The sequence below is a fragment of the Neolamprologus multifasciatus genome, chromosome 7, assembly GCF_963576455.1.
Source record: "Neolamprologus multifasciatus chromosome 7, fNeoMul1.2, whole genome shotgun sequence".
NCBI classification, from domain to species: domain Eukaryota; kingdom Metazoa; phylum Chordata; class Actinopteri; order Cichliformes; family Cichlidae; genus Neolamprologus; species Neolamprologus multifasciatus.
In genome coordinates, this window is record NC_140445.1 from 21,084,178 (window position 1) to 21,098,358 (window position 14,181).

The 14,181-nt window shown below is 41.8% G+C and overlaps 2 protein-coding genes across 3 annotated transcripts in view; one reads left to right on the forward strand and one right to left on the reverse strand.

Moving 5' to 3' along the window:
* LOC146514191 (inactive phospholipid phosphatase 7-like) lies at positions 1–8,225 on the reverse strand. Its single transcript, XM_085168933.1, has 2 exons — positions 7,645–8,225; positions 1–1,571 (listed from the first exon to the last, which is right to left on the reverse strand). Exons 1-2 carry the CDS (start codon positions 8,117–8,119, stop codon positions 1,183–1,185), a joined length of 864 nt encoding a protein of 287 aa, XP_085025059.1. The 5' UTR covers positions 8,120–8,225; the 3' UTR covers positions 1–1,182.
* The window catches only part of LOC146514192 (protein FAM78A-like), a 15,279-nt gene continuing 6,166 nt past the window's right edge, over positions 5,069–14,181 (forward strand). Inside the window, exons 1-2 of one of the 2 annotated variants that reach the window (XM_085168928.1) lie at positions 5,069–5,483; positions 10,741–11,044. In XM_085168928.1, the coding sequence (XP_085025054.1) occupies positions 5,084–5,483; positions 10,741–11,044 (704 nt within the window). In that variant the 5' untranslated portion in view covers positions 5,069–5,083. Of the gene's footprint in view, positions 5,484–9,401; positions 9,949–10,740; positions 11,045–14,181 lie in introns of those variants that run through there. The other variant, XM_085168929.1, reaches the window with a different exon arrangement.

Here is a 14,181-nt window from a genome sequence, read left to right on the forward strand (position 1 = left end):
TTTTCCTAACGGTTCATTTCATTTTATTGAGATAGAACAACATAGTAAAAACATCATATACAGATCCCTGTACAGCACATACACTAAACTGTTTAATCATACTAAACCAATGAAATGATGGCAGAGTTCATTCAAAGCCATAAAAAAAGGCATAACATGTCCACAGCTGATATTTTAAACCAATGTTTGCTTCTGCTTCGTATGCATATGTTCCCACACACATGCACTTGTTTTTAGTGAGGCATAGAATCAATTTCACTGACATAAACAGTTTATGATCAGCTGATTTAGAGATTTCATTAATGACCTTTAATGAAAGTGCTGTGGAGAAATATTAGCTTTAAAAAAGATTTAAACTCATTAAATCACAAATGGCACATTGATAGAAATTATACTTGAAAGGGTAAGAAAAAAAAATTCTGGGTGATAATCGTACACAAACAGCTTAATTAAAAAAAACTTCAAATATGATAAACATATGAGCAAAAGAAATACACAAATGTAACAGAACAGTCATGCCACTTATAAAAAAAAAAGTAGACTATCCAAACTGCCTTACTTTCATATATACTTGAATGTTACATCCAACAATATAACTACAAATTTCAGTGTTCAGCTGTGGCTTCTGTGTTTAACTCTCCTAAAATAAAAGAGAGAAAAAATGAGATCGAATGGAGTTTGGTGTCCTTGATAGAAGTTAAATAATAAATGAATATGAATGAAAGTCTTTTGAAAAAATCCAAACCACTTTTCCTTCATATACATTTTCAAGAAAACCTGTAGCCAGTCTGCAGATATTTTATTTTGCTTGTGGCTGTTAGCGTTTTGTTAAAACTATGAAGCAGTGTCATACTAGAACTTGTAAAGCGTTATGAAGGTCTTGCGAGCTTCCTGGTTTAGGAATTGCATGCAAGTCAGCATCTGGATCCGAATATTAGTGGGTTCCTGCTTGCAGCCTGCAACGAAAACCTGCTTTGCAACTTTAACCAATGCAGAGGTGACAATTTAAAGGAAAACCCCAAAGACTTGAGCCTTCATCATGAACAGAAGAATGCAAGTCTTGTTGAAACAAAGCCGAGGTGCATTAAGGCTGTTCTGGCAGCAAGTGTTTCCTTTAATTTGTCACCCGTCTGTGTGTTTGATATTGCAAGGTTAAACAAGCCATGTGTGCTAGTAAAAAGCTCAGAAAAAGGGGCTCCAGCTCAGCGTGCTTATGGAAATAAGAGTCTGACAGGTGTTTGATGAGAGCCACACCGTCTCCATTAGGCTAAAATGGAGCATGCCAAGCGCAAAGCCGCACACCATATCTGTTAGGTGGTGCTTGCCCAAGAGCACCCGGGACATGCCCACTAGGAAGGCCCACAGCACCAACAGGATGCGAAGCGGCACAGCCAGCACCAAGTGGGACAGCAAGAACTTGGAGACCATGGCAGCTCTGCTAGCGTGGGCAGCGGGGAAAGAGTACACGTCCATGGCGACGCAGTCCAGGAAGCTCGGTGTCATCTCCCAGGGTCCTCTCCGTTTCACCAATCTCTGGACTCCAGCCACGGTCATCACGTCAAGGATGAGGGCTATCATGAAACAAAGAAAGCAGACAGTTAGTATGAATATGCAGTGAAAGTCAAAGAAAATGGTTAAAGGAGTACCTGACTTGCATCACGGTACAAGTAAAAGATCATCGTTTGAAACCATATTCAGAGAAGTATAGAGGTGTTACTGGTGATATGTACATTGATTTTAAAGTAAAAGTGATTATTTTGCGGAAAAACAACCACTGTGAGTGGTTTTACTTTGTCTCCCCTAACTGGACATCTCTAAGGTGTGAGATGATTAATGGGGATGGATGTAGCTTTAAAAATCTTCAAATAAAAGTAAAATCAAATGGACATCAACTCAATAATCAGTTTTATAAAACTATTGGTCCATTTGGTAGTCTTCACATAAAACAGAACAACTGCAGTAAATGTGTAAGTAGATATTTCGGTGACTAGTACTAACCAGCGAGTAACATTTGCTTCACATACCAGACATTCGGAGACGCCTTTTATAAGTCCACAGCACTCCCCAAAAATATTTCTACTCTGACCATCAATAAAGCCATTTAAAGCCATCTTCACACTCACTAAACCAAGCCTACGCTAAATAACTGTCAAGTGTCTGAGGTACTAGTTATACTGCTCTAATACTTGCTATCCTAAAGGGACCGTTCTTTCAAAATCAATCTCAGCTCATTAAAGGCAATACAATGTGTCCATGCATATAAAATCAACTAAATCTGAAAAAGTTCTCTCAGAATCAGCTGAATTGTTCTGCACAGTGAATTTAGTCTGTTTAAATTTTACACTCATGCAGTGAATTTCTTCCCAGTTACAAACCCTACAGGGTCTCACACAGTCTATTTGCAATTTGTGGCTTCATTGCTTTTTGGGCTTGTTACAGATGTGTTTTGGCATAAAATAACAGGTCTCTTTTACTGAATTTTCTAAACTTTAGATGGGGGAATTCCAGTTGCTAGGACCTCGTTTGCTGGCTCATCCACTGACTAAAGATGTTTGATCAGTGTGATGATTCCCAGCTCTTACACAGAACACCAATGATGAGTGTTAAAATATGACAGAAAATCGTTTGACAGATCGAAGATGAGCCTGGAATCAAAACGCAGATAAAAAATAAGAGGAGACCTTTCATAAGCAGCCGCACTAAAACATCCATAGTACCAATGCTTGATTCTATGTCACAGACATCAAATTGGTGTCATCATTTTGTTAATGAAGCAATAATATATCCCACAATACTGACGCTTAGTGTTGGTTATAAAGAAAAAAAAAGTACCTCAAAAGCCTACAACTTGGAAATATCACCAATTGGGAGGTAAAATTTTGTTATAGTTCAAATAAAATGAGGCATAAGATGCCAACTGATATTGAGTAGAGGTGCAATGGAAGGGTCTTTGCTGCACGGCCCCATTGTGCCATCTCAGCAGACGGGGACGGTGCTTGCAGCCAAACAGTGACGCATCGTATCGGCTGTAAGCACAAGTCTCTTTGCGACTGAGGTTCTCTAAGGTTTGCTGTCACTGCAGACAAACTAAGATTTTCTCTGTGCTCCTGCCGTGAAAGATTGTCTGCAAACCTGCGGTCAGCATTGTGGTTCGTTTTCAGAAGTACGTCATCTAAGATTTGAGGTGATGAACTTAGATTTGCCGTTTGATGGTGGAAACTCTGATTCTAGGAAATGTAGCAGGCGTGAGCAGACAGTAGGTCAGGCTGCTACGCGCTGCTGAGAAACAGAAGGAGTAGTCAGTCTGTCGCGTATTCTAACATACACACTGTGGTTAGTCAGCTCACATGCACTTATAGTCCTGCTCTATATACTCTACATAGATGTAAAACACAGTAATGACCACAGCAAGCCATGTTTCTATGTTTGCTATTGTTCACATTTACTTTTCAACAAGGGAGGTTACATGTATTTATATAAGATTTTTTGTATTGGAGGGGGCGGCATGGAGGCACAATGTTTTTTGTGCCATTTTTGCCATTATTGGAAGGTACAATGCGAGAAAGACACGAAATACAAGAACAAAGGAGCAGGAGGGTGACATATAGTGAAAGTCGAGCTGGTAATCAAACTAAGAGCTTTGGGGAATCCACCTAAACAGCTAAAAGTGGAAAGATTGTTGAAACTTCCGTTGTGAAAACCAGCGATATCTCATACTCATCTCAAACAGACATCCCCTGCGCTGCAACACAGATACTTCACAAATGCTTTGTCTATATGTGTTTAACATCAAAAAACACCACTCATTTATTGCTTCTCAAAAGACAAAAAGAAGGGAAGGAGGGCCACACAGGTAAGCCCCTTGAAACATAAAGCTAAATACTGAGCTATCTGTTCCATCAAGCATGATGAAAAATTAATTAGAGACAACAGCTGGGTGAGCATGACCTAATCCTGTCTGTTTGTTACTGTCACCCTGCACACAGGCCTCCGCCTCGGCACAGAGAGATGGTTATTCAGAGCACACCGGACTCTCTCTCATTCATCCTTGTAATAGCGGTGAAATGGATACTTACAATAATGTTGCAATCTTACCTGCATGCTTTACAGAACCATATAGATGATAATGTAACATGAAATAAACTTGAGTACTTTAAAAGGAGAAACAAAGCCACACACACACAAACCACACCTGATAAAAATAGGAACATCCCCTCCACAGCTAAGACACGCTTTTTGGCGTCTCTGACATGTTTAATAGTCTTTGAGAAGGTCCCAGGTTGCGTGCGAGTAAAACAACTTAAAACCTAAAGGAGAAACATTTCTACGCTGCACAGCACCACGTGTTTGCAACAGTGGGCTGAATCAAACTAATCCCGACAGACCAGTCATGGCTGATTAGTTTCCCCGATAGATAAAAACAAAATATACTTTCAGCGAGTATTTAACATTAATTCCTCTGCCCACTGTTGACCATGTTGGGATATTTTCTCCCGACAGACTTCAACAGACCAGAAATTATCCTGCAACCAACAAATATTGAGCAATCACTTAGGGCAAAAAAAAAGTCCCAAACACAATTGAACAGTGTCCCAAATCCAGAGATTTAATAGCTCCCACTCAGAGCTCAATGCAGCTACAGCTACACAAGATTTGTGTTTCTGTTTGGTCTTTAATCTGTGTTTGGGACTGTGTTTATGTGTGCATGCCTGCACATGAACAAGCATACACACAGGTCCCCCAGACTTTCAGAAAATTCTGATTTGATGTAGTGAGATCAAAATTTTGCTGCAGGATAATATTAAATGTGCTGTAGTAAAGCTTTATGTAGTTACTGATGGAAACAATAACCCAGTACTGAGTCAGTAACAGGACTTGTAAGAGCAACGTGTGAACCAATTCTTAGGAATCTGGGCCTTTGCATTGTTTGTACATACTGTTCCACTGTACCATGGCAACCCTGATTGGAAACATTGATAAACTGCTCATGAACACAAATAAAAACTTCAAAAGAGGATATTTGAAGGGTCTTGAATTGAAAGAACTCAGGACTCACTGTTGTCCAGCTTCATAGATGTGACCCATGGTCAAACTAAAAAGTCTGCTTCACTCAATGCAGCCAGCCACTGCGCTGTGGGACACTGTCACCGGTCCTCGGCCCTCCTCCTGCTCGACACCTACCCATCAGTCGTCCCGGGCTGAAGTGATGGTCCATAGCTGCCTGAGGGATCAGAGTGGTGCTGTTTCTCCACCCAGCCTGAACCTCTCCAGCTGCTACACAGCAATGCCTGATGACAACTTACTCCATGTGGACGGCCAAGCGGGTGTGGACCCAGAAACAATGCCTGCTAACACTGCAGCTTTTCCACCACTGGTGGCTGATGACACCAGAGCGGCCGGCCACCCCACCATGAAGCCAAATAAACGGACTTCATCCCAGCGTAGGATGCTACAGTTACAGCATTCTCCTTTCCGGGCACAAAGTAAGGACTATGCACTTCTCTTGCGTAAGAACACACAGCCGTAATCTGTCATGCCAAAAACTGATTTTTCCCTATTTGGCAAAAAAAAGAAAAGAAAAGAAAAGTATTTAAATTGTTGTAAATGACTTGTTGGTATATAATCTGTCTAACATATAAAGATATTTTGGGTCACAGAGCAAATTCCTGTCACAAGACAGAAGCTGCAATCAGTTTTTGGCAAAGTGACTTTTTTCTATCCTGCATTTATCCGGGTTAAAAGTTTCACTGGCGTTAGAAATGTCCCTTTCAAGAGTGAGCCGGCCAAGAGGGCAACAGAAATGGCAACAAATATAAGATAATAGTTCCATAAAGATTTTCTAATTAGCCAAAAAGGACTGGATAGATTATAATGTCATGTCAGAATCATAAAGACGCTTTCAAAACAGGCAGTTTTTTCATTTTATATATAACCTCTTTCTTAATCTTGTTCACTACAGCCTATTTGCCATTATAAACAACAATATTACACATGAAAAACACAGAAACAGCAGAAATCACTTTTTGGCACGACAGCGGTTAGTCTAGTAATGATTAGTTGTGTTTTATTTAGCAGCTCCCCTTTCAGGCCTCACCAACTGAGTACGCCGGATTGCCCTCCTGTGTTCATAACGCTGTCACCAGCTCCTCTAATGCCTTATGTTCAGTCGTACTCAATGCCCATTATCCGTTTTAAAAAACCAAGATCACAATTTAAAACAAAAAGACCCAGTTATAGTATTTCACCAACCTCATATTTCACTGATGCTGCCGTTTTTTTAACCAATCCCTGTAATTATAAAGGCACAGAAGCAAACCGTCTCATTTTCATCAAATTTCTACTTCCGGACTTAATCATCTAATTCCTTTGCCCTCTAAATCACAGCCCTCAAAGCCTCTAAGTTCAGCAGTTACTGCCCTTCTTAACTGCAGATCTTTAATCTTCTGCCCATTATCTGTGACCTTCTGTTCTGCTAACATGTGTGTATGTAGGAATGAATGAAAGCCTGTGGGCTTGACTCTGTGTTTGCATGTGTAACCATTTAGACTTTTTTTTTTTAAGTGTTTTTATCCAAATTGTGAAACACTTTGTAACTGTTTGTTTAAAAAAGTGCTATACATATAAAGTTGTTATTGTTATGTATGATTGCTGATTTTGCCTTTGGGGGCATGGGTCAATTTGTCCGGGCTTTCAGTACAACAAGAACTTCCTGTCTACTTCCTGTTCCAACGAATGCAGACAGATCAAAGAAAGGAAGTTTCCAGGTTGAGTTTCAGCAGATGAAGTCTCTCTTTTGCTCTTGCAACATACAGTTTATCTCTATATGCAATCAGAGGCACCTCAGACGTGGTTGGTCAGTTGATTAGTCTACTCGAACTACAAACAGACTACAAATAGAAACCAAAAAACCTGCGGTGGAAAGAATCTTGCCCACAGATTTCAGATTCATATGTTTTAATAAAGACAGTTCAGAAGGTTCTGAGTAATCGCTGAGTAATGCAATTTGACAGAAACGTACTGCAAAAGACAACTTTTGCTTGAATGATTGACTGCTTTGACTGCAGCAGTATTAGATTGTGCTGTGTTACCAGTTTGATTCAAATATACTGTTAAGTTAAATCCAAACTGGAAAACTGAAGATTTACTAGATGAGAAATAAAGGTTAAAAGATAAAGGTTACATTGCCTGCATAGGAACATCAATACGCAGTTGTGACTTCACTAAAAAAAACAAACAACTGAGACTAGGTGATATTTTGTCTTTTTCTTTCTGAATTTGCAGGTTTTCCTCTCTGTTGCTTTTTGACAACTGGGAAAAGGTATCAAATGTTGAGATTCTCATTGCTCTACTATAAAAGCAGCAGTTCAAGTAATATTAAGCACATGAGACACGGTCTATAAACACTTGTGAAATGTGCCTTCAGAAAATGTCACCCACACTTGTTTGTCAATAAACCCCTGCACTGGGAGGCCGAATACACTGAAACTCATTTGGCAAGCTCATTTTTGGCACAGCTGGCTGGTTTCAAGTGTGAGAAGGACAGAAGCGACAAAGACACTGTGTCACTGTGGATGCCAGGTATGGCTGCGTGGTGCATTTGGGGTACTGAACGACAGAGGTTGGTGAGTGTGGTGTGGCATTTACCCAGCAGCAGGTTGACTAGGACCTCCTGTCCAGCCAGGGTATTACTCCGTGTGAGACACACGATAGTGCCAATGATCCACGTGATGCCATGCCCCGTGAGAGCCAACAGGGCAACCATGGAGCGGCAGCCTCCCCAGGAGGACGACGTGTAGGCGCACACCCCCATGCGCTTGGACAGGCAGATGTCAATAGCAAGCAGGGAGTTCATTGCTATTCCTTTGAAGGAAGGGTTCAGCTGCATGCAGTCTTCCTCTGGCATTTTGGTGGACTCTCTTCTGTCCCTGCTGCCTCTGTCGGTAGGTTCTTCACTCTGCTGACTTGTTTGGTGCTTGATTTGACCCAGTCGCCTTGAGCTGCCTCGGCTCTCAGCGGGGCCCCCGCCGCTACAGAGGGGCTGATGGTTGAGGGACATAAACTCAGGTCTGCTCAGGACGCTGTTTCTCTCCCGCGCCCTTGATCTCACACTGGAGGGCATACTGGGGGTGGTGGGGCCAAGTTTTCTTCTGTGGCTATAATAACTGATTGCCAATCTCCAGAAGATAATGCAAGTGGTGCACAGTGAAATGTCCCAGGATAAACCCCCCTCCCCTCCCCTGCCTACACCACTCCTCCCCCACCTCCTGTGGCCTTAATAGATATATTTAGACACGCTGGAATGCACGTTGTCTGTGGTGTTTATGCCATGCGGGGAGGAAGAGTGTATTGAATAGCATCTGCTCCGTCCAATCCAGAGAAACACGATCTAAAGCACGGAGATAAAAATTACAACATGAGCATTTCGTTACGCACCAATACACCACTAACAGGTGCCTCACTGCGCGTGCTTCTGGTGGAAAACAAGCTCAGTGCAAATTTAAAACAAAAGAAGAAAGAAAAACACTGTGTAAAGAGACTACGAAAGACACGGCGTTGTCATCTTACCGAGCGAAGAAGGGAGAGCACGGGAGCGCGCACATCTCTCTAAATCCTCTCCGATATACAGCGAGGACGTTCACGTATATAAAGCGATCCGCGCAAAATCAGAGGAAAGTTGACAATCACCAAACCGTCGACAAGAAAAGGGAAAAGACAAGGCAGCGCAGCGCAGGCAGTGCAGCGTTTGCTTGTTCCTGGCAGATTTGACGTAGCTTACGCACGATTCCCGATTCAGCCTCGGCGCTGCGCTCCAGCGCGGACAGCGGAGTTCTCCAAGGTGCTTAAACAGACAGCGCCAGGACGCACAGAAACCCCGCATTCGGCTTTATTACACACAAAGACAGGGGGCAGGGCTTATGGAGGGCCACGCAAACAATTTCAAATGTTCAGAAATGGTAAAAAAAGAAAAAAGAAAAAGCGATGAGCGATAAATTTTTACAGAATTTATCGCACCGATCAGACCATTTGTTGTCTGCTAGTGCCACACTACAGCAAAATACATAAATAAATCAACATTTATCAATCATTTATAATGCATTTAAAGCTGACTGTGATCCACTGATTAGTCAGTGGAAAGATATTTCCAAAAACCCCACAAAGACGATTTCATTTGTCTGTGTCCAAATTTTCAATAACACCCAAAGAGAGCGGACACGCGTCTTAAGTTACCTGTGGGGGCTCTTTTAGGCTCTCAAAAATCACTTACTAATTATATGTTATCAGTTATAATTATAACCTTCTCAAAATGAGGGACCTTTCGCCTCCATTTCCCAGCATGCTTGCAACACTCGCAGAGCGGAAGTGTCGTCAGGAAGACTACTAAAAGCCGCTTCCCAGGCAGCTCAGATAGACCAATGCGTGTCGGGGTGAACCTGCCGAGGCAGAGATGGGACGAGCGCGGAGAAATGACAGCTTGTGCAGGAATTTAGGCTGAACTGCATCCCATCTCTCGGAGCACTGCAGCTGTCCGCTCGGTCGAACTATGTAACAGTTGGAATTTCTCCCATCAGAGCTGCATTATACATATTTTGTATCTATCTATATATATATATTTTTTTTATTCAGTTTGACACCTGATCCCGTGGAATGGTCGCAAAAGTTGACCCGGCGCCGTCCTTTTGGATGTTGCGGTGTTCAGTCTCAAACTCGACCAGACTGTCAGCGCTCGGAGAAATGCTACCTCTGTTAACGGGACGCTGAAATTGTTTGCAGTTGGAAGGAAAAGGGAGAGAAGGGGACGAAGAAATAAATAACGGGATCGGTTGTGGAAGGAGATAACGGAATTACCTCTGTGACCGGAGAACTGTGCGAGCCGCTGTTTACGCTGAATTTCTCCAGGATTTCGCCCCAAACAATTCACTGGAGACTTTCCAGTGAATTGTTTTATAGGTAGACTTTTTTTTTCTTCTTTTTTTTTTGCATGTTGCTTTGTCGGCTTTAAAAACGGGAAAGAAAAAACAGACCTCAGTTCGTAATTGCACTGCGAGAACCTCTGTTCCGCAGATGTAGCGTTCAATGGTACACTTTTCCTTATGAGAAACTGAAGCCAATATTTTAAGTTTGGTGGAACATTTTACGCTTTTGTTAAACGGACTTTCGGCTGCTCCGCGTTACACTAGAGGCATTTTAAACTGTGGGCGTCCACTCTTGAAAACCTCCAATATTTGTGATTAGGATTCTCGTCACCAGCTGGACGCAGTCACAGGGTTATATCTTTTGAGTGCACACGCAAAGGAGAATCTGATGCCAAGCTGTAACACAAGTAGTTTTTTTTTTTTTTTTGCGTGTGTTAATTATTTAGCTCATACATGCCACGAACCTTTCCAAATGGACCCACTTTGCCCAAAGGCCAGAACTTTGTGTGGCAGTGTCTTGTAACTTTGACAGCATGAAAACATCTGCGCTCGGATAAGAACATTTCTGGTGCCAGAGCCGGTTTTGGTGAAGCTGCGTTCACGCACCGGGAAGCATGCGCTCTGTTGCGAAGATTTTCTAGGCCTGCCTTCTTTTGTAGTTTTGGATAAAAGAAAAAGAATGCATGGCTTTTCGTGAGAAACATTGCTTCATATAAATACTTTGTGCTGATAAACCATTTTTTCTTCTCTCTGTTGGGGAAACATGATGTGGAGCCAACTGTGGTGACTGTTTTGCTTGTTTCCATGCGTCTTTCCTCTCCTCCAGACTGCTGGACGTTCTTGTGGACTGTGTTGCTATTTAATGCAATGGGCTGCATCCAGAGTATCAGATGTAAGCCCAAGAGTTTCCGAGACAGCATCGTCATCCTGGAGCTGAACGCTATCATCGACTCCAACCCCACCAGCATCGACGAGACATCCGGCGTGGTCTTGCGCTACCGGACGCCGCACTTTCGAGCGAACGCCCGAATACTGGTGCCACCAGTAGCAGCTAAGGAGACGTGGACCATCGGCTGGATCCAAGCCTGCAACCACATGGAGTTCTTTAACACGTATGGGGACAAAGGAATGTGAGTATCCTCGGGTCTTGTTGTTGCTTGGTCAGGTGTAAGGGATGGCAGCGCGTTGAACACACGTGGATGAGATTCAAATATGAAAAAAACAAAAATCACCTTTGACATCATTCCAGCTGATGAATAAATATGCCATTTGAGTTAGTTTGCAAGTGGCATTTTTGCTATTGACACTTTTGGTCAATATCGGCTCTTCTACTTTTAATTAAATGAATTTTATTCCAGTTAGCCAACTGTGAGCTTGGTTTCCAAAAACTATTCAGATTATTTTGCCATTCTAATAGATTTAATCCACGACAAACCACAAAGAAAGTATCTAATGCTCACAAATGTTAGGGAACTAAATGTGGTTTCTAATATACGAAATGACCCCAACACAGGGAAACAATCACAGCTTCACACTTGTCTTATTTTTGTCTAAGCAAAAGCTCAGAACTTGAAACTATTTAGCTTACAGATGTGACAAAGAAAAGTTAAAATTTAAGAGGCTTAAAGCTGACACTGTTATAACAACTTTTTGGGAGTGCTTACATCTTGAAAATGTGAAGAGTCCAAGTAGGAAGACTTTAATTGGATCAAAAAATATGCCAGGAACAGTTACTGAAAGGACGTCTAGGTAAAAGGTTTAACCAGTTTAACATAAGCAAATGAGCTTGAGTTCTTTAAGTACGGGCAAAGACGAGTAGCAGAAAGAGTCAGTGCCAGCCACCCAACAGAGCCAGAACCTTAATTCCTGTGTAATTTATGGTTTAAATTGTAAGAATATCTCAGTTTCTGTTTTATATTGCAAATAATGCTAAAATTACTGCTTAGAGGAAATATTTCACAGTAGTGAAACTAGCCTACGGTTGCATGTGGTTCTCCCAGTTCAGCAAGGGCACAAGTGTGCGTCATGCAAGCAGAACGTTCCATATTAGCATCAGTTTTAAAGAACTTAAAAGATAACTGTGAGTGTGTTTTAATAATCGATAGCTCGACTGTCCCCACAACACATGGGCTTTAAGCATATGCTTGCAGGCTGCAAACGCCTTCAAGAGCTTACACATGTATGAGTGTGGGACACTGTGATGAGAAATAATAGTTGCTGTAACCTTTCTGATGCCCCCTCCTTGGAGTGGAGTTATTTTTCCATCAGTTGTTATTAATAAAGCAAACATGAACAAATGCTGCTTTTAACTGTGCTCATCTCACCCAGGGACTATAAAAAGGTCTCGCTCTTTAATTTCCTTTATTTCTCAGAACGAGTGTTTACATACGTAGGGTTTGTCTTGTATCATGTGATAGGCAAACGCAAGTCGATCCGTGTGCTTTATCTGTAGACACTGCAGCAGAGGATGTTTGGGTGCTGCACGACTAAGATTAGAGTCTCCTCCCGGACACCCCACACCCCAGTATGGGCCTGTATGACACAGAGAGAGGGACAGAGCCCAATTACTTTCTGAAACTCAGTCTCACTGGGTCTTATTGGCCCTTTTATCTGGCTAGATTTTACACTTTCCATCTTTTGTCAAGTTCTTTTTTTAGATAATGGTATACAAATACATGCTGAGAAGAAAACCCACATTCAACACCATGCATGCATTTAAAAATGCTGAACTTGAAAAAGACGTTTTTCGCAATATACCAGTAATGAGAATGGCTGCGGTAGTTTGAAACATAGATGAAATGCAAATACATGTATGATCATTTAAACTAGCACCTGTAACTATCTGGTTACGCAGCATATAAGTGGTGGTATTGTACCCCTGCGTTTGTCACCTCCCACCATAAAAAGACAAAAACATAGTCACTATAAGCTCGCTGTCACCAACGCCACGTTCCCGAAACAGACAGAAAACAAAATAAATGACGCTGATGGCATTATGCTTTTCTCAAATTTTCCATAGCTGTTGAGATAATATCATTTTGGTAAATTTTGTTATTGACATTACTGGTAATGAATGTCTGATATCATGACTATATATAATTCCACTTACCACATTTTTTAGTCTTCTCAGAAACCACGTAAGTGTACACTCACAACCATTTCATTACTTCTACTATGCTTGTACCAGCTTGGACGCATTTTGCCTTCAGGATTGGATTGGATTCCAATTCTGACCCTCCCACCCAAATGTTGCAAAGAAATCGAGGCTCATCAGTTCAGGCAATGTTTCTCCAATCTTCTATTGTCCAGTTTTGGTGAGCCTCAGTTACAAGTTAACAGGAATGGCACCTGGGGTGGTCTTGGCTGCTGTAACCCATTGCTGTCCATGTTCAACCTGTTGTGCATTAAGAGATGCTCTTCTGCAAACCATTATTGTATCAAGTGGTTATTTAAGTTACTATGGCCTTCCTATCAGCTCAAAGCAGTCTGGCTATTCTTCCAAACTCTGGAATCAAAGAGACAAGTTCACTCACTGCTTTTTCCTTTTTTTCTCAGACCATTATCAACAAATCCTCAGACCAGCCCATCTGGCACCAACAACCATGCCATGTTTAAAGTCTTCAAAGTGACTTAAATCACTTTTTTTCCTCTTTCTGATGCTCACTTTGAACTTTAGCAGATTGTGTTGACCATGTCTACGCACCTAAAACACAGAGTTGGTTCTGTGTGGTTAACTGTTAGATATTTGCGTTAATGATCAGTTGAACTGGTGTACCTGATGAAGTGGCCAGTGAGCATATAGTAAATGCACTCTTGACTTGAATTACCCTACATGACTGTAACAGATATGGTATATGTATATATAGCACTGTGCTGTATATAGGGGTGTTAGAATGTGCGCACCCAGATGTACAGCAGTGTTTACAGAGGGAAAATCCTTGAATCTCGTGCATTCGAACATTGACTTTAAATCATTGTCCAGTGTCAGGAACGCTAAGCATTTCTTTCCTGCAAAGACAAACAATGAAAGAAAAGGCTGCCTATTCCTTATGTACATTTTTAAAGGCACACTTAGGTTGTAAGAGATGAGTCTGCTACCGCTGCTGAGACTCTCATACTAAGTAGCTCCTTTGATGCTAATAGAACTTCAGTGTACTGTAATTGGACAGAACAGCCGAGGATGGTAATGCTGCTGATTTCTCTGCCGGCTTTGGATGATGTGCTCGGGATTCTGTTTGCGTCCATCACTTCTTCTTCCCCGTGCACC